At 40.1% G+C, this 21,559-nt stretch overlaps 1 protein-coding gene across 1 annotated transcript; it reads right to left on the bottom strand.

The window, feature by feature from the left end:
* Positions 1–12,872: 12,872 nt before the first annotated feature.
* LOC131613680 (uncharacterized) lies at positions 12,873–19,518 on the bottom strand. Its single transcript, XM_058885329.1, has 7 exons — positions 19,274–19,518; positions 18,706–18,862; positions 16,703–18,308; positions 15,813–16,324; positions 15,188–15,671; positions 14,316–15,061; positions 12,873–13,511 (listed from the first exon to the last, which is right to left on the bottom strand). Exons 1-7 carry the CDS (start codon positions 19,516–19,518, stop codon positions 12,873–12,875), a joined length of 4,389 nt encoding a protein of 1,462 aa, XP_058741312.1.
* Between the last annotated feature and the right edge of the window lie 2,041 nt (positions 19,519–21,559).

Below are 21,559 nucleotides of genomic sequence, written 5' to 3'. Positions count from 1 at the left end.
ATGAGGAATTGGAGCAATCATTGTTACCCCTCGAGGTACCCATATTCCATTTACCGCCAGATTAACTTTCAAATGCACAAACAATGTGGCTGAATATGAAGCTTGCATCATGGGTCTCGAAGAAGCTGTGGATCTAAGAATCAAACACTTGGATGTATATGGAGATTCTGCTTTGGTCATCAATCAAACCAAAGGAGAATGGGAAACACGCCAACCCGGGCTAATCCCTTAGAAAGACTACGCGAGAAGATTGTTACCATTCTTCGACAGGGTATATTTTCATCACATTCCTCGTGAAGAAAACAACTTGGCTGACGCATTAGCCACACTCTCTTACATGATTAGGATAAATCATTGGAATGACATTCCTCGGATCGATGTTACGCGCCTGGATAGGCCCGCTCATGTTTTCACAGCAGAAGCAATCATCGATGACAAACCGTGGTATCATGACATCAAAAACTTTACTCAAAGATAAAAGTACCTTCTTGGGGCATCAAAGAAAGATAGAAAAACTTTGAGAAAGTTAGCTGGTAGATTCTTCCTGAATGAAGATGTTCTGTACAAGAGAAATTTCGACATGGTTCTGCTCAGATGCGTTGACAGAAACGAAGCTGAAACACTTATGAGAGAAGTACATGAAGGTTCCTTTGGTACTCACACCAACAGACACACCATGACAAGGAAAATGCTCAGAGCAGGATATTATTGGCTGACGATGGAGTCAAATTGCTACCAATATGCGAAGAGGTGTCTCAAGTGCCAGATCTACGCTGATAGAATTCATGTGCCACCATATCTTCTCAACATACTCTCTTCCCCTTGGCCTTTCTCCATGTGGGGAATCGACATGATGGGAATGATCGAGCCAAAAGCGTCCAACGAACATCGCTTCATCTTGGTAGCCATAGATTATTTCACCAAGTGGGTCGAAGCAGCTTCATATGCAAACGTCACAAGACAAGTTGTCGTCCGGTTTATCAAGAATCACATCATCTGTCTCTACGACATTCCTATCAAGATAATAACTGATAATGGGTCAAATTTGAACAACAAAATGATGAAGGAACTTTGTGAAGAATTCAAGATTGAACATCACAACTCGTCTCCTTGCAGACCAAAGATGAATGGAGCTGTAGAAACAGCTAACAAAAACATCAAGAAAATCATTCAGAAGATGGTCATCACTTACAAAGATTGGCATGAAATGCTCCCATTTGCTCTCCATGGTTACCGTACATCTGTACGCATTTCAACTGGAGCAACTCCTTTCTGCTTTGTATATGGCATGGAGGCAGTCCTACCCATAGAGGTTGAGATCCCATTAATGAGAGTCTTGATGGAGGCAAAATTAACAGAAGCCGAGTGGTGTCAAAACAGATTCGATGAGTTGAACTTAATCGAAGAAAAGCGCATGATAGCTTTATGCCACAGACAACTATATCAACAAAGAATGAAGAAAGCTTTCGACAAAAAGGTTCGACCTCGCACAATCAAAGAAGGCTACCTTTTGCTAAAAAAGATTCAATCTTTTCTCACAGATTCTAGGGGCAAATGGACTCTCAATTATGACGGCCCATACGTGGTCAAGAGAGCTTTCTCAGGAGGAGCCTTAATAGTCATGATTATGGATGGAGAAGAATTCACCCGTCCTGTGAACGTCAACGCAGTCAAGAAATACTTCGCCTAAATAAACAAAAGAATAGCTCACTAAGTTGAAAACTCGCAAAGAGCGACTTAGGCAAAAAAGAGCGTCTCCGTGAATCGAAAACCCGAAAGGGCGATTCAGGCAAAAGTTAGAGACATAAAAAAATATATAATCAATCCCGGTAGACTTAAAACCCGAAAGGGGTAGTTTATGCAAAAGTTATGGATAATTGGCAAGTAACTGTGTTCAGGATAAACTTGGTCATTCAAAAATCCATAGCGGAGTATTCATCATCAGTAGGTCATCTTCTACGAAGCACGAATACAGCGCAACTCAGATTGGAAGGGAAAGATAACTGTCGTCACGATTCAGCGTAGTCCTTTTCCTAAAAATTACCAATTTCCAATCTTGTAAATACTCCATGGAATCAAGCCTTTGGCTGATTACCATTCCATAAATAACAATTTGAGCCTTGTGCCTTTTCTTTGTAATCGAGTCTTATTCAGTTTCTTAAATTACATTTTTTTTAAGTCTGACAATCATTTTCTTGAAGCAAGCGTTTTCAAAAATAAAATGAATTTACTTGTAAAATATAGGTGAAATTTCTTTCTAAAAGTTTATGAAGAATAGGAAGAACGCCAACAGTTGCTCCAAGAACGGTTGAGACTCCGGGAACAAATTTCCCCATGAGGTCGCTTTGCGAACATCTCCCGACGACGGATCTTCACTTCAAATCATTTCACTCACTTCGAACAGTGGACAACTGAAAACCTGGTATCCCCAATGGAGTGCAAATTACAAGAAGAAGACATCTTCTGATCAACAAAATTCAAAGTCGTGCTACAGGATTTCACATCCGCGATAATTCTATTCACATTCACTTTACATTTTATAGCTATTATAACATTCATGCATGCTTCACGCATCATATCATATGTCTGCATAGTCAATATTTGTCTAGTTAGCTTTTGATCCTATTATTTCCCAAGTCACGTGGACCTCAACTCGAGTTTCCCCTACGAGTCATGGAAGGGCAGTCTTTTCCCTAAAGACAATTCATACGCCAGGATCTTCCCAAACAGGTTAACAAATAACAGTCTTCCTCGGGAAGATAGTTTGTTTACTTTTGGTAATCCCTAGCAAACCGACAAATGGAAATCTTCCTCCGGAAGATAGTTTGTTCACTTATGGGATTTTCCAACTATGATTCTCCAACAGATTAATACTCGGCAATCTTCTACAAGGATACAGTTTATCCATGTTCAAGATTTCCCTACGGAGTCGGCAAAAGGCAATCTTCCTCCAGAAGATAGGTTGTTCACCTCCAAAGAATTCCTCATCTAAAGTCAATAGATGGCAGGTTTTCTCAGGAAGACAGGTTATCTGTTGTTTAATCCCCAAAGAGTTGGCATATGGCAGTTTTTCCTCCTGGAAAACAGTTTATCAACTCCCAAGAGAAGATAACGAATGGCAGTCCTTCTCAAGAAAGACAGTTTGTCTGTTTAATACCCAAGGAATCGGAAAATGGCAGTTTCTTTGCAAGAAACAGTTTGTCTGCTTCCTGGATGTTTCATCCCCATCAAAGTTGACAAATGGCAGTTTTCCTCCTAGAAAACAGTTTGTTAACTCCCCAGCGGAGTCAATAAATGGAAGTCTTCGTCAAGAAGATAGTTCAGATTCCTCAGCAGTTAACAAATGGCAGTTTTCCTCCTAGAAAGCAGTTTGTTAACTCTCCAACATAACTCGATGAATGGCAGTTTTCGTCCCAAAGACACTTCATCCGCTTTCAAGCAAATCATTAGCTCTTCAAAAGGACGCACAATCATATGGCATTCCTTCGAAGACATCACATTAAAAGAAAGTATGATAAGAGTTTCTTATCAACCATCAAATGACATCTCTCCAACAAACACTGATGAGAAGTTTGATGAGGAAACAAACTCTTGGAGATTTTCTCTTTATCTGAGATATCGTCCAAAACTACAACTGAGACCAGTTTCGCGATCAGACATCCGAAACGAGGGGAGGCTGTTTACATCATTATAACTGAGACTAGTTTCGCGACCAGACATCCGAAACGAGGGGAGGTTATCACTACAGCTGAGACCAGTTTCGCGATCAAACATTCGAAACGAGGGGAGGTTGTTTACATCATTATAACTGAGACCAGTTTCCCAATCAGACATCCGAAACAAGGGGAGGTTATTATAACTGAGACCAGTTTCACGATCAGATATCCAAAACGAGGGGAGGTTATCACTACAGCCGAGACCAGTTTCGCGATCGGACATCCGAAACGAGGGGAGATTGTTTACATCATTATAACTGAGACCAGTTTTGCGATCAGACATCCGAAACGAGGGGAGGTTATCACTACAACTGAGACCAGTTTCGCGATCAGACATCCGAAACGAGGGGAGATTGTATACCTTTCTCAAAGTATCAACACTTAGTCAAAGAAGATGGATCATGCATTCTACATTGCCATCCATTCGCCAGAATTCGCGTGAGCACATTTCTACAGGAGTTTGTCACCTTATCCCCCGCCGAGTGCGACAACGGGATCGAGTAATGCACGAGCATTTCATTCTCAATGCAACATGTTAGGAACGCCCAAAATTTGGGCATTCATTGGTATTTAAGTCTCTTTCACTCAGAAGAGATCAAGATATCAATCTTTCTCCCTCCAAATGAAAGAAACTTAAATAGGGGCATCTGTCATACCCTAATTTTGACCCCCCCTGAGATGTCACTCCTCCAGACATTTCATCAGCTCAGGACAAGTACACAGAACAGTCACCTGTTTATCTGTCACTCAATCGAGGATGTTCAAGGACAAAGGAGTTCAGGCAAAGGATAAATCAATAAGAAAATGACCTCTAATACAATCATGGGACTCAAATGATTCATTTATTCACCTATGTTGATTAGACACCAGTCATCAAGACTCAGGTTTGCTCAGATCACCAAACTAGGGTTTGGAGCCCATCATGGACTGAAATCAGGGACCACATTTGGGAAACCCTAAAAAGCTCCAAGACATCACTCAAAGGATTCAATCATCTTCAAATGATCCATATAACAATATCCATTGAGCATTGTACCTCAATTCAAGATCTACAATCATCAATTTCATCTAGTCGACAATTAGGGTTTTTGACCTAATTCACTAGCACAGTTGACTTTTAATCAGGACATGTATCCACAACTCAAAACATGACTCAAGAACTTCTACTACCTCAACAAAATCCATTCATATCACTCATTTGAGGAGGATAACTTGATTCATCACAAAGGTCCAAGATTTCACACCATTTAGAAAAAGTCAACTTTACAAGATCCCCTTAGACTTTTAGGGTTTTGGATCAAACCATGACTTTTAAGGATCAATATCATCAATATATGATTATTGAAGTCATTTGACCAAGAGAAATCAAGAAAATCAATCAAAGATCAAAAAGTCAACAAAAGTCAAAATTAGGGTCTTTAAGGGCATTTTGGGAAACTCAAAATTTTGCTTACACACTCAAAAATCTCCCAACATGAAAGTTGTAGATCTTGCAAAATAAAACAACTTCTCACAATGGAACTTTTTTCAAGAGATCAATCATTTAAGAGATATGAGCTTTGGAAGTTATAGGTCATAAAAACTTAGAAAAAAATTCTAAGTGTTTTTAACCTAGTTTTCTTCAAACATTGGGCCCATTTTACACAATTTTCCCAAGAGATTTTGAAGAAACTCTAAACTAATGAATTGAAGTACATGTTAAGAGCTTTCCAAATTGTGCTCAACCTTCTCCAAATTCATTTTGAGCTAGGAGTTATGATGGTTCAAAGTTGGCATCATGGAGTAAAATTGTAGGTCATGCCTAAGTTTGAAACTTGTAAATTGTCCCCTATGATCAGAAGAGATCAATGGATGGGGAGCTATCTCAAAAACACCATCATTGCATCTTGGAGATTCCTTGAATTTCTTCATGGCCAAGAAACCCAAACTCCCTCATTAAGCAAGCTTACTATCTCCAATTGCTCTGAACCTTTTGCCTATAAATAAGAGAGAATACCTCACTAATAAAGCACACTAAAGCAACAGAAATCTTACTTTCTCTCTTCAACACAAGCCAAGCATCTCAACACCTTCCTGGGGGATCACTGAAGCTATCTGGATCACTGCAACAACTCTGTAGCACACTTTGATCAGAGCACGATCTCCATTTTTTGAGGGCATTATTCCTGGTGAAACTCTTCAGATACCTATGTGACCTAGTGTCCATCCTCACCTCTTCTGTTTTCAAAAACATTTAACTATTTTCAATAAACATTCTACTGTTTATCAATAAACAACCAAGTTACTCATAAGGCTTTGTACATACATCCTTCAAAGGCCTCCACTCCATCCAGGTTAGGTTTTATAGCTTTCAATTTACAAGCTTTCATTTAAATTATTGTCAAATATATACTGTATATATATTGTTTAGAACTATGTCTGAGTAAAACCTTAGGACAGATAAACTATATATATATATATATATATATATATATATATATATATATATATATATATATTATATATATTATAGGACCATGGCCTAGGATTGAGAATGTCTTCCCGGTGAAGGCTCTTTCCTTATTAGAGATATTTAGTTCAAACCTCGAGATGATTTATTCTCGGTGAAACATCTTGAAAAAAGCCTTAGAACAAAAATAGGACACATCCACCCAAGAGGAATTATTCCCGGTGAAACCTCTTACCCATTTGCTTAAAGCTAAAATAGGTTCAAAACCACATAGCGTTCTCTTGTGCTATAACAAAGACCCTCGATGACCCTCGACTAGCCTCCTCTTGGGCTTACAATACAAGGACCCACATGCTTCTAAAGCATACTCACAACTTTCTCTTGAGCTTGTATACAAGGACCCATCAGGTTTCTTATAAACGTAGGAACAGGTCTTTAGTCACCTTTTAGCCTACCCTGGTGAATTTCTTATATTCTTCAAACCAGACTTCAAACAAGCTAAGAATGTCTCAATCTCAGTATTGAGTTCACCTTTTGGAATGAGAGATATGGACAGTCTCTGTCACCTTTATTCTCAATCTCCAATAATTTTTCTCCTTAGCAGAATCTAGGTTCCATATCTGAATATCCTCAGTCAGAGTCAGCCTTTATCTTGGGCTTTAAACAAGAAGTCTAAAACATTTAATTAAAACCCATGGAAAGGGTTAGCCTCCAAAATTTCAACTTTCAAAAGATAAATTCTTCAGCTGAGTAAACCCCTGGAAAGGGTCAGCCTCCAAAATCAATCCTTCAAATCCAAATTCCCTGGAAAGGTTTAGCTTCCAAAATCATCTTTCAAACCTTCAAAACTCCCCAATAGAGTCTAGGTCAATTACTCCAAACAAATTCCCTAGTAGAGTCAATCTTCAAACCTGGGTCTTTCATTCATCAATCCCTGCTTAACAAAAGCACAATCTCCAGAAGGGTCAACCCTTAGTCTCTAAACAATAGAGTAATCCTCAACAGAGTAATCCCCTCTGAGTCAAAAGATCCCACACTGGTAGATCTTTCCCCATTTAAAAGTCAGCCACAACCTTGGGCTTTGTACAAGGCATATACTCCTTTTAGAGTCAAAAACCCTACTCATAGGTATTCCCATATTCAGAGTCATCCACAACCTTGGGCTTTGTACAAGGCAAATAATAGAGTCTCCACAGTGAGTCCTTCCCTATTAAGCAGCCATAACCTTGGGCTTTGTACAAGGCAGATAAACATCATTTCCTATGTCAAAAGATTCCTAACCTTCGGGATCTTTTCCCTAGAGAGTTAGCCACAACCTTGGGCTTTGTATAAGGCACAAAATAGAGTCATCCATACTCAGTTTCCTCAGCAGTCAACCACAACCTTGGGCTTCGTACAAGGCAGAAAACAATGTCTTCCCAAGCTAGAGTCAGCCATAACCTTGGGCTTCATACAAGGCACAAAATAGAGTCTCCCTAGGCAGAGTCAGCCTCAATTTGGGCTTCATACAAAATACAAATCATTCAGTCAAGAGTCAATTCACAGTGGAGTCATCTCCCAGAGTCAATAAAAAACCTTTTAAGCCTCAAACTTGGGCCTCATACAAGCCAGCTAAAAATCAAATCTTTCAAACAATAGATAGACATAACTTATCTCTATAGAGAGATATTTCTCCTATCTGACCACATTCAAACAAAAAAACAAACATTTACATTTTAATTTTAAACATTCTCCCATTTAGGATTTGAAAGACATGCTCTGGCATAACCCCAAGCTTGTGTAACTTTCCCTAATTTGGTTGAGAAGCTTTCTTTCATTTAAGAGACATGTGACTGCTATACTTGTACATCCAAGTAAGGTCCCTCTCTTAATGAAACAAGTTTAGCTTTTCTGTCACTTTAAATGTTTGTGGTGGAATAGTATAAATACCTCTCTGTAAAGATGACTTCATGTCTCTTCACTGTAAATAGAGATTTAATTCAAGCTTCAACCTTGAGCTTCAAGCAAGGCACCAAAAACAATTAATTTCCCTAATTAGTTCCCCGAACTACAAAAAGCTCTGAATTCCATTAGGGATATGTAGGCATGAGATTCACAAGGAATCTCAGCGAGTTAATCAAAAACCAAAAAACAGTCAGTTTATCTGTCTTTCATTCGATTCAATTGAATTCTCTCTCCTAACACAAAGGAGAAACTTTCCCAATTAAATAGCAAAAACAAACACATAGACACAGAGAAGGTTCCCGTAGAGTAATACATATATGTATGTTGCTTAAAACCTTCCCTATGTATAACCGACCTCCCAGACTCCAGAATTTCTAGTCTAGGTGAATCCCCACACTTAGCAAACTCCTAGGGTTTATTTGAGATCTTTTTCCCCTTCCTCCTTGTAGGATAATTAAAAAGTTCGTGTGCTATCGTAGGAAGAACTGAAATAAAATTCATCCCACAAGGGCGATTCTCTCCTTCCAAATTTCGCGTGAAGGGTTTAGCGTGCCGTCCTCTCAAGTGAAACGGGGAGGTAAAAAAAACGACACCACAGAAAAATGGCTACTCTGCTGGGGAAAAGTAATAACCTTGGTTTTCATCCAAACTAATGGTTAACCTGTGCTGGTCCAACCCCAATGAGGAATTAGGGATGCCAAATTCCCCCTCAAACAAGAGAGGTTCTGCCTAACCTCTGTGTCATTTCATGTGTTTGCTGCATTTATACTTGTTTATTTTTATATGTTCTGTATCGGGAAAGGGCATGATTCCCCCCTGTGGTGAGAAATCCTATAACCAGATTTGAGTGCAACATAAGATAGGATGGAGGATGTCTTCTCGGTGAAACCCTCTAATCTTGGTTCCCAAATCTACTTTTGGGATTTTCCTGGCTGGTTGTGATTAACTGCGCCAATGCATTCCGAGACTGATTTGTCCAAGGAGGACCTAGAAACACTTTAACCCCAATTAAAGCCTCTTAGGACGTAGAGCGGTGATTATGAAAATAATTGTCACGCAGATACAACACTCAGAGAAAACTCTCTTGAAGATACCAGTCAACGTATCTTTAAGGTCGAGCAAAAACTTTGAGACCCCTAGAACCCGTTCTACAGGTACAAAAATCATTATCCATAGTTTACCCTGGGGCGAGGTTAGCGATGTGACTCCATGATCACTATACCCTTCTACTCCATGTATGCTAAAAACTCTTGTGTGTGCATTCCTGCATCCATCATAATAATAAAAAAGCAAAAAGTCTTCTTCGAGTCGTTTTTCAAGGAAACTAAATAACGAACGTTTTGAACTGCCGAGAGAGTGAAAGAGAGAAACGGAGAAAGGACTTAAGGATCTATACCATGGATTACGGATGAAAGAGAGCTAGGAAATACACTGACCGGTAAAATAGCAAGTGTACTATTTTTACCGATGTAGTAATAATAGAGTAAATTCCCAAGTATCGAACTCGCGGACTGCGTAGGAACTATATGTTTCAGAACAGTGCAATTGAATAACAAGTCTTCGGGGTGTTTGGTTTTTATGTCTAATTTAAATAACAACGTATACCAAACGAAAGAGTTAAAATAGTTTGATTCAATGAAAAGATGCGGAGACAAGTTAGGATAGATGTATGAATCGCTCTGTAATGAAATAATTACCAATTAACAGATTTACTTTAGAAATTCTCAACTATCAACACCGATCATTGATTTTCCCTAATTCCTTAGTGAAAAACTTCTTGAGATTAAAACTCTCTTTCAATTCCTTAACAAGATAATTTTATCTCAAGACTCTAAAAGACATAGCCCGGATCATTTGATCGCTACACTTCAAACCCTTATTCCTAAGTGATTCTTAATTATAGCGTTATGATTAAAAAAGCATTGAGGTAGTTTGTCCGACGAAACCCCAACCGTAAATCAACACATATATTTTCCAAGCCATTGAGGTAGTTACTCATGGCAATTATCAAGATAACAATGATTAAAGATGAAGACATTACAATAGGCTGAATCGGAATTGATCTTCAATCGCGTATGCTCTTGAAGATTTCTTCACTCCAAGCCCTAGTGCTCTCAATCTCTATTTTCACGTTCTCCGACCGTCAAAAAGTGATTCTCTTCTTTCCAAACAGTGACTAAATACCTCACAGCAAATATTCTCATACGAAAAGTCCATCATACCCTTACTTAAGTGACAAATTTCATAAGTTAAGAAATCAGAATTTTTCTGCGCACATGTCTGACACGGCCGTGTCATGGGACACGGGTGGCCGTGTCAGACCCCTGACTTCTTGGTTCCAAGATTTCTCAACTTTTTCTCTTCAGCATGTCTGACACGGCCGTGTCATGGGACACGGGTGGCCGTGTCAGATCTCTGACTTGATGCTTCCAAGATTTTCCAATGCCTCCTTTCAGCCAGTGTGACACGGCCGTGTCACATGACACGGGTGGCCGTGTCAGACCTCTGGCTTGCCAAAAACCACCTTTCCTTGACTTGAATCGTGCCCTATTCCTGCAATACTTAAACACTACCAGTACAAGATCAAAAGCAAGAGGAAAAACAACAAAAACTAGAGAAGATGACACAACCAACTCAAACATAAAACTAAGCAAAACTAACAATAACCACACTGAAATAACTTAAATTACCACCGGATGAAGTGTTTTTCCATTGATCAGAACATAGAGACAAGGTGAAATTGGTGGCCGATCACAACCCCAAACTTAGCTCATTACTTGTCCTCAAGTGATGGACGATAAAAACAAGCGGGCACCTATGAATCTTTCTTATTCTCCACAACACAACTGATGCTTCCACACTTGATAATTACTTCGTGTCAAAGTCATCGATCCCCTTCCCCGAACTTTTCTGTTATACTTCAATTTTGACTCATTCTTTTACCTGCAAGCTCAATCACACTCTCACAACTTCTCTCGGGGTTAAGTGTTTCACTCGCTCATCAAGGCATACATATTTACTCTTTGTTTTGTAAACATTCTAACATACTTCCACAATATCAACAACACACACTTTTAGAGGACTTAAGGGTTGTAACGGGGCTTAGGGTATGTGGGATAAACAAAGAAAGGAGGTACTATGGTTTATGGTTCGGTATTAACTAATTAGTCCGATATCTTTTGCACATTTCATCGTGTTTGGGGTGTTTAGCGATTTTTCCGCTTTCCGGACTCTTAACTTCTTTACATGATGGCAAGTGTGTATCGAAATCATTTTTTTTCTCTTTTTTTTTCTTTTTACTTTTTTTTTCAACACATTTCTTTTCATGTGTTCTCTTTTTTTTTTCTTTTCTTTTTTCACACTTGCCTCATTCTCTTGTTACCGGACTTGGTTACCCCAAACTTAACTTTTACTATCGGACTGGACTTATAGTTAACACCGAAAATAAAGGAAACAAAAGGGATTATGAATAAGAAAAAGAAAAAACACATGGATTATAGTTTAAGATGGTTACAACGGATGATAAACAACAAGGTTGGGTGCGAAAGGCTCAGGGTTAAAGAAAAAAAATAAATGCCTCAGTGTGTGTGATCGATGTGTGTACTATATGAAGAACAAATGCAAAATTAGAGTGATGATGCCATACCCGATGTTCTCTCATGATGAATTGAAGTGTTTGGCTTTATATATTCTCACAGGTTTGGCCTTGCATACAGGTTCAAAAATGGTCTCCATCTTGTACAACTTCGTGTCCGGTTCAGTTTGCTCTAGACTCCTTCACTCGGCACCATCAAGTTGTGTCTCGCACTCTTTTTTTTTTTTTCAGTTGTGCCAACTTTCATAGGTGCCCCGAAAGCCAATATAAGGCGCATCTTCCTCCTTTTTCACCTATTTTCTCACAATTCTTTTCTTTGGAATTACACTCATCCTGGTTAACAAAAACTCAAAACACACATAAAACAAGAAAATATAATAGAAATCACAAAAACAGAAATAAAATGAAAGAGAACTTCCCCCACACTTGGATTTGACATTGTCCTCAATGGATCCGCAAGCATGAGGGAAACTTACAGAGCTCACTGAGGTGGTGGTGGAGGATACGGAAATTGCAACATCATGCGTTGCATCATCTCCTGAATGTTATAAATGGCAGCCCCTTGTCGGGTTTGCTCCTCTCCTTGGCGAGTTTGCTCTAGGCCTTGCCTTAAAAGTTCCTCGCCCTGGCGTGTTTGTTCCGCCCTCAGGTAATCGATTTCAGAATGAATCCACCCCCATTGGTCTTGTGGCATTTGAGATGTTCCCTCATTAAATCCGCTTGGGGGTGGATCTGTTTGTTCAGCTTCCTCTTGATGCTCCTGCTCATCGTCTTCACCACCTGCATCCAAAAATTCAAGATCCATGTCACCGTCCTCAGTTGGGGCGGTGCTTGTATATATCCAGTTAGCCTTATCATAAATGGACACCCGATGAGGGTTGGGCAATTCCAAAATATAAGTTTCATGAATCATTAAAGAGTAAGTCTGGGGCTGCACAGAGATCATACCTTGCTTAATTAAAGCAGCCATATCAATTTTTAAAGTTCGCGGACTTACCTCAGGAAGATTCCGCAGCTCAGCACCATAACCCAAACCGTCCGCTAAAGCGGTAATCATGCCACCAACAGAAATAGCACCTGTTTTAGCCCTACTCACCTTTTTCAAATGGTCTGCTATGAAGGCGGCCACATTTGGCGGAGTTTGCTCAGACATACAGTATAAGAAATATTACTCCCGAATGGAAGCTACACCCGGGCTATCTCCTCTACCAAAGAGCGTGTATGCCAGAGCCTTCTGGGCATAGCGGAAGCACGGGTTTTGGATGCTTGTTGCTTTTGTCCCTTTAGGACAATAAGACTCTCTACCTGTTATAGCTATCCAAAATGTTTCGGGGTTAAAAGAGTTCGGTGCTCGCCCCGCACCTGAACTTGGTACTCTCAGTGCCTGCCCAAACTCCTCCAGGCTCAATTCGTGATCAATGTCAAACATACGAAATTTAAGCGTCCCGTAATGCTCGGGCTCTAACCTGTTCGTTCTCAATTTCATCTCAAATTCAAGAGTGCTCAGAAATTCATATGTTAATCGTTCAAAAGTAGGAGCCTCAAACTGCATCAATCTTAATAAACCCAAAGCATGGAACATACGATGGATCTCAGTTCTTATGCCTAAACTTTCAGTAGTGGTGTCGCAAACATACCTTGTCGGCAAAATCTTCCTACGAAGAAGAGCATTGTACTTCTCTCTTTGAGTGTCCTTTCGGAAAGTTATTCCATGATGGTTCCCCTCTCTACGGGCTCTTTGGGCGGGTCTAGATGTCCCCGCAGTGTCTCTTCTTGGCACAGCTTTCCGTGGAGGCATCCTTGCAACCTACAAAAATTCAATAACACAAACCGACGGTAAAAGCAAAAATAAATTAGAGATTAAGGATTGGGATGATGAGAGGATGAACTTTCGTGAAGACGGATTGCAAAAAGATGAAGATTTGAGGGTGAACTTGGAGGTTTTGTGTGTGGGTTTAATGGAGGCTAGGGTTGGAGATGAAGAAGATGAAAGAAAAGTGAATGAGAGAGATGAAGAATAGTGGAGAAAGAGATAAAAATCTGATGAGGAATTGGGTGGTTTAAGAGAAAAGAATTTTAAAACAAGAGGGCCCCACCAAGTGAAAACGAAAATCTTTAAAAAAAATTTGCGTTTTGGTCTGACACGGCCGTGTCACAGGACACGGGTGCCCGTGTCAGAACTCTGGACCTTGCAATCCTTTTTTTTTTTCAAAATTTTTCTCCAGGCTTTGTGACAAGGCCGTGTCACAGGACACGGGTGCCCGTGTCACAACTCTGTTTTCTTCCAATCCCCTTTTTTCATTTTCCTTTACCCAGGGCCTGTGACACGGCCGTGTCACATGACACGGGTGCCCGTGTCACAAATCTGGTTTTTTCAAATGTTGTTTTTCTCCATCCTGTTTTTCAAATCTTTTACATTGGTTGTACCTATGTAAAAGAAAGAAAAACACATAAAACAATTATAAATAAATCCCGTGGGTTGCCTCCCACGAAGCGCTTCGTTTAACGTCGCATGGCTCGACGGCTATATATTTCATCCTTCGAAACGAACAACTTCAATCCTTCCGCTCGGTTGACCTTGGTAATATGGTTTGAGCCTGTGCCCATTCACCTTGAAAATATCCCCATTCGCTTGATTTTTTATCTCGATAGCTCCATGAGGAAAAACTTTGTGAACCATAAACGGTCCCGACCACTTTGATTTCAACTTTCCTGGGAAGAGTCTTAGCCTTGAATTGTATAAGAGAACTAGTTGTCCTTCCCAGAACTCCTTATGCTGGATCTTCCCATCATGCCACCTTTTTGTTTTCTCTTTGTAGATCTTAGCGTTTTCATAAGCTTGGTTGCAGAATTCTTCTAACTCATGGAGTTGAAGAAGTCTAGAACTTGCCGCTTTAGATAGATCCATATTGAGAACCTTTGATGCCCAGAACGCCTTATGTTCTAACTCCAAAGGCAAATGGCATGCTATCCCATACACAAGTTGATATGGTGACATACCAATTGGTGTTTTGAAAGCGGTCCTGTATGCCCACAATGCATCATCCAGCTTGATAGCCCAATCCTTCCGAGAGGCACTCACTGTCTTTTCCAGAATCTGTTTAAGTTGTCTGTTGGAAACTTCGACCTGCCCACTAGTTTGAGGATGATAAGCTGTGGCTATCTTATGTTTCACGTTGTATTTTTGGAGTAACCGTTCCATGAGATGATTCAGGAAATGTGTTCCTTCATCACTTATTAGAGCTCTCGGTACTCCAAATCTAGCAAAGATATTTTCTTTTAAAAATTTCACAACTACCTTCGCATCGTTCGAAGGTAGAGCAACAGCCTCAACCCATTTGGACACATAATCCACAGCTACCAGGATATAATTTTTTCCAAATGAAGGTGGAAATGGTCCCATGAAGTCTATACCCCACACATCGAACAACTCTACTTCCAGCATCGAGTTTTGAGGCATCTGGTTTCTTTTTGATATGTTACCTGTCCTTTGGCACTTGTCACAATGTCTCACAAACTCTTGAGCATCCTTGAATATTGTTGGCCAGTATAGCCCTGATTGCAAAATCTTAGCTACTGTTCGATCACCACTAAAATGTCCCCCATAATCTGAAGCATGACATGCCTTCAACACTTCTTCTTGCTCTTTTTCAGGTAGACATCTTCTGATCAACCCATCAACTCCTCTTTTATACAGGAACGGATCGTCCCATAAATAGAACCTGCAGTCATGAACAAACTTTTTTCTTCGATTAGAGTCAAAATCGTCGGGAATGATACCACCGACAATATAGTTTGCATAATCTGCGAACCAAGGTACACCAGTCACTGCTAGGATGTGTTCATCGGTGAACTCATCCTTGATCGGTCGCTTTTCTTCTGTTTCGTCTATTGGTGTCATTCGAGATAAGTGGTCAGCTACGGTGTTTTCACACCCCTTCTTGTCTCGAATTTCAACATCAAACTCCTGAAGGAGTAAGATCCACCTCAAAAGTCTTGGCTTAGAGTCCTGTTTAGCAAAGAGATACTTCAAAGCAGAATGGTCAGTATAAACGATGACTCTAGACCCCAACAGATATTGCCTGAATTTATCAAAGGCATAGACTACAGCTAGCAACTCCTTCTCGGTAGTCGCATAATTAATCTGTGCGTGGTTCAAAACATGACTAGCATAATAGATAACATGAAGTAATTTCTCTCTCCGCTGTCCTAATACTGCCCCTACAGCAATATCACTCGCGTCACACATGATCTCAAAAGGAAGAGACCAATCAGGGGCCACAACAATGGGTGCCGAGACTAATTTCTTCTTAATTGTCTCAAAAGCTACCGCACATTGGTCATCAAAAGTGAAATTTTTATCCTTAACCAAAAGAGTAGTTAAGGGTTTCGCAATTTTTGAAAAGTCTCTTATGAACCTACGGTAGAACCCCGCATGTCCTAAGAAACTTCTGATACCTTTTTCGTTCATCGGAGGTGGGAGCTTTGAGATGACATCAACCTTCGCTTGGTCCACTTCGATTCCTTTGTAGGAAATCTTGTGTCCAAGAACTATTCCTTCACGGACCATAAAATGGCACTTTTCCCAATTCAAGATCAAATTGGTTAGTTGACATCTTTCTAAAACAAGAGCAAGGTTAGTTAAAAAATTGTCAAATGACTTACCAAAGACTGAAAAATCATCCATGAAGACCTCCATGTGTTTTTCAAGCATATCATCAAAAATCGCTTGCATGCATCTTTGAAAAGTGGCCGGAGCGTTACATAACCCGAATGGCATCCTTCTGTAGGCAAAAACACCAAAGGGACATGTAAACGCGGTCTTTTCTTGGTCTTCTGGTGCAACTGCAATCTGATTATATCCAGAGTATCCGTCGAGGAAGCAATAGTAATCATGTCCCGCTAACCTTTCCAACATTTGATCAATAAAAGGTAGCGGGAAGTGATCTTTTCTGGTTGCTAGGTTCAGTCTCCTATAGTCAATGCATACTCTCCAACCTGTAATAATCCTTGTAGGAATCAACTCATTCTTCTCATTTTTTATTACAGTTGTCCCTCCCTTCTTGGGCACAACATGAACCAGGCTCACCCAAGCGCTATCAGATATCGGGTAAATCATCCCAGCATCTAAAAGTTTCACAACTTCTTTTCTCACAACTTCTTTCATGTCTGGGTTCAGACGCCTCTGAGGTTGGACCACTGGTTTGTGATCATCTTCCATGAGGATTTTGTGCATGCACATAGTAGGACTGATCCCTTTTAAATCTTCAATAGACCACCCCATCGCACTTTTATGTTTCTTTAACACTTCTACTAGCTTAAGTTCCTGCAGCCTTTCAAGGTGTGAGTTTATGATGGCCGGACACCTACTTTCAGCATCAAGGAAAACATATTTTAAATTCTCCAGGAGTTGTTTTAATTCAGCCCCTTTCTGAGGTTCCTCCTTCTTTCCTTCCACCAAAGGTTGTCTAAGATCCTCCCACCGGTTTTGTCTAGAACCTTTGAATATGGGACTAGCCTCCATCATAGCCACTACTTCCACTTCCTTTTCATCAACAACTTCCTCTTTCTCACAAACAGACGAGCTCAAAACTCTTTCCAGTGGTAATTGTTGTATTTTCAAAGAATTCTCATTAGTACAGATTTGATCAATCACCTCAATATGTTGACTGGTCGCTATATCATCCTTGTACTTCATGGTGTTGCGCACATCAATCTTTAGCTCTTCATCATAAACTTTCAGAGTCATTGTGCCTTCTTCAATGTCTATCAAACATCGCCCCGTCTCTAGAAATGGCCTTCCTAAAATGATAGGGATCTCCTCATCTTCCGGCATCTCTAGAATCACAAAATCCACTGGGAACACGAATTTGTCGATTTTCACAAGCACATCTTCTACTATCCCATACGGTCTTTTAACTGAGTGGTCAGCAAACTGGAGTGTCATTCTTGTATCTTGTACGTTACCTATCCCCAATCTCTTGTAGATCGATAACGGCATAAGGCTCACACTTGCTCCCAAATCAATTAGAGCTTTCTTGAATGACCTATCCCCAATTGTACAAGGAATAGTCACGGAACCCCGATCTTTCTTCTTCACCGGAATCTTCATGCCCTGCAAGATAGCACTACACGTTTCGGTTAGAATAATAGGGTCACGATCAATGGTTCTTTTCTTGGCGATGATGTCCTTCATGAATTTTGCATAAGTAGGCATTTGTTCTAATGCCTCCAAGAATGGAATATTAATCTCCAACTTCTTGAACATCTCCAAGAACTTTTCAAAATTTTTCTCGTGTTGCTCTTTTTTCTTGTTCCTTATCGGAAAAGGAAGTTTTACTGCCGGCTTTTGTTTTTGTTCAACCACCTTCTCTTTTGGTGTTGGTTTCATCACCACCACTTCCTCAGCTTCTACCTCATTTTCTCTTATCTCCAAGTCTACCTCCAGCAATGGTTCCTCTTCCTCGTCATTATTTTCAACTACACCTTTCCCTTTACCGCTCCTAGTGACAATAGCGCTCACATTGTTATGATCTTTAGGATTGGTAACTGTAGCACTTGGTAAAGCGCCCGGCTGTTGAGTGTTTGCTAGCTGCTGTGCTATCTGACTCATTTGAATCTCCAAATTTTTAATGGAGGAACCCGTATTTCGGAAATTACTCCTCGTTTCTTCTTGAAACTGAGAGCTTTGAGCTGCCATTTTTTCGATGGCAATCTCCCAATCTGCTTTCCTGGGGGCTTGTTGCTGAGGTTGTTGATAATGTGGTTGGGGAGGTCTATACTGTTGTTGCGACTGTTGACCTTGATATGGAAGCACCCCTTGTTTAGGAGCACTCCCTGATTGGTCCTTCCACGAAAAAATTCGGATGATTTTTCCACCCCGGATTGTAGGTATTAGAGTAGGGGTTGTTTTGTTTCAAGAAGTTTATTTCCTCCACTTGTTGAGCTGTAGCAACACACTGAACAGTAAAATGAGGTCCTCCACAGATTTCACACCCTACCGGTTGACTCGCTTGAGCCGGTTGAACTTGTGCAACTGTTTGCTTTTCAAGACCCATCTGTTTCAATCTCCGCTCAACTTCCGCAGCTACCTGATCTTCAATTTTTACAACTTGCGTTGACAATTTCATATCCACTAATCCTTCAGGTTGGCTAACACTACGGTCATATAACTCCAAGTGTTCGTTGGCAGCAATAGCTTCTATGATTTTTTTAACACCAGTGGCTGTTGAAAAGTTGGATGAGCCACCGGATGCTGTGTCAATCAGTTGCTTAGTCTTCATCTTAAGACCATTCAGAAAATTTTGCATTTGTTCAGTGACATCCATGTTGTGAGTTGGGCATGCCACCAATAACCTCTTGAATCTCTTATACGCATCTCCGAGTGATTCTCCTTCCTTCTGCTTAAAGTTAACAATATCATATCTCTTACGAATATAAACAGCAGCCGGAAAATACTCATTGAGGAAGGTTGACTCCATTTGTTGCCATGTGGTAATACTCCCAGCAGGTAATGAGTAGAACCACTCTTCAGCGTCATCCGCTAATGTGAACGGAAACATAACCAACTTCTTTGCTTCTTCAGAGTGTCCTTCTATCTTTAGAGAAGTTGTCATGGTGAGAAACCTTTGTAAATGCTTATTAGCATCTTCATTTATCCTTCCCGAAAAGGGTTTCTTTTCCAGCTGTCTAATTGTTGCTGGATGTAACTGAAAGTGAGCAACATCCACCGGTTGATTCACAATTGTCATCCGGCCAGCTGGTGCATTCGCTCCACCGTAATCACCTAACAGCCTTTCTATGGGAGCTGCCATTGTTTCTGCCTCCGAATCTGAATGCTCAGAATGAATGGAGAGAATTTCCTCGTTATCAGATTCAGAAGCTTCCAGAATTTCTTCTAATGCTTCAAGTCGCTCTTGCTTTGCTTTTCGAAGTCTAGCTCGTAGTGATCGTTCTGGCTCTGCGTCAAAAAGAAATTCTGCTGAGGCCTTACCTCGCATAAAAAGATTAGACGATTTGTTAGTGATAAGCAAATGAATTAACAGAAAAATAATTTTAGTTGCAAAGCAACAAAAATTCAATTGAACTACTCTTCAACTTATAATTTGGCAGTCCCTGGCAACGGCGCCAAAAACTTGACCGGTAAAATAGCAAGTGTACTATTTTTACCGATGTAGTAATAATAGAGTAAATTCCCAAGTATCGAACTCGCGGACTGCGTAGGAACTATATGTTTCAGAACAGTGCAATTGAATAAAAAGTCTTCGGGGTGTTTGGTTTTTATGTCTAATTTAAATAACAACGTATACCAAACGAAAGAGTTAAAATAGTTTGATTCAATGAAAAGATGCGGAGACAAGTTAGGATAGATGTATGAATCGCTCTGTAATGAAATAATTACCAATTAACAGATTTACTTTAGAAATTCTCAACTACCAACACCGAGCATTAATTTTCCCTAATTCCTTAGTGAAAAACTTCTTGAGATTAAAACTCTCTTTCAATTCCTTAACAAGATAATTTTATCTCAAGACTCTAAAAGACATAGCCCGGATCATTTGATCGCTACACTTCAAACCCTTATTCCTAAGTGATTCTTAATTATAGCGTTATGATTAAAAAAGCATTGAGGTATTTTGTCCGACGAAACCCCAACCGTAAATCAACACATATATTTTCCAATATATAGAAGCAATAAGCACTTTTAATCATAAACTGAATTTCATAAAGATAATCCGAAAATTAACGGTAAATATTATTCATTACATCACATGATTCAGGGACATCAATCCTAACAAGTAAAGGTTTAGTTACTCATGGCAATTATCAAGATAACAATGATTAAAGATGAAGACATTACAATAGGCTGAATCGGAATTGATCTTCAATCGCGGATGCTCTTGAAGATTTCTTCACTCCAAGCCCTAGTGCTCTCAATCTCTATTTTCACGTTCTCCGACCGTCAAAAAGTGATTCTCTTCTTTCCAAACAGTGACTAAATACCTCATAGCAAATATTCTCATACGAAAAGTCCATCATACCCTTACTTAAGTGACAGATTTCATAAGTTAAAAAATCAGAATTTTTCTGCGCACATGTCTGACACGGCCGTGTCATGGGACACGGGTGGCCGTGTCAGACCCCTGACTTCTTGGTTCCAAGATTTCTCAACTTTTTCTCTTCAGCATGTCTGACACGGCCGTGTCATGGGACACGGGTGGCCGTGTCAGATCTCTGACTTGATGCTTCCAAGATTTTCCAATGCCTCCTTTCAGCCAGTGTGATACGGCCGTGTCACATGACACGGGTGGCCGTGTCAGACCTCTGGCTTGCCAAAAACCACCTTTCCTTGACTTGAATCGTGCCCTATTCCTGCAATACTTAAACACTACCAGTACAAGATCAAAAGCAAGAGGAAAAACAACAAAAACTAGAGAAGATGACACAACCAACTCAAACATAAAACTAAGCAAAACTAACAATAACCAGACTAAAATAACTTAAATTTCCACCGGATGAAGTGTTTTTCCATTGATCAGAACATAGAGACAAGGTGAAATTGGTGGCCGATCATACACCTTCAAAATTCCTAAGGTCGAGGAATTGGAAAAGCTCGGAAAACTGGTGGTCAACCCCCAGGCTTTCAAGGAGAAGTATGGAAAACTTCTGCCTCTTCTCAATACCAACATTTTGGATGGGATCCTTCCCACTTTGGTACAGTTTTATGATCCAACGTATCACTGTTTTACCTTTCCATATTATCAACTCATGCCTACGTTGGAGGAGTACTCTCGTCTGGTTGGAATACCCGTGTACGCACAAGATCCGTACTCCGGTTTGGAAAAGAATCCTGAC

The sequence above is a fragment of the Vicia villosa genome, linkage group LG6 (genome assembly GCF_029867415.1).
Source record: "Vicia villosa cultivar HV-30 ecotype Madison, WI linkage group LG6, Vvil1.0, whole genome shotgun sequence".
In the NCBI taxonomy this organism is placed as follows: Eukaryota; Viridiplantae; Streptophyta; class Magnoliopsida; order Fabales; family Fabaceae; genus Vicia; species Vicia villosa.
This window is presented reverse-complemented; position numbering and strand designations above follow the sequence as displayed.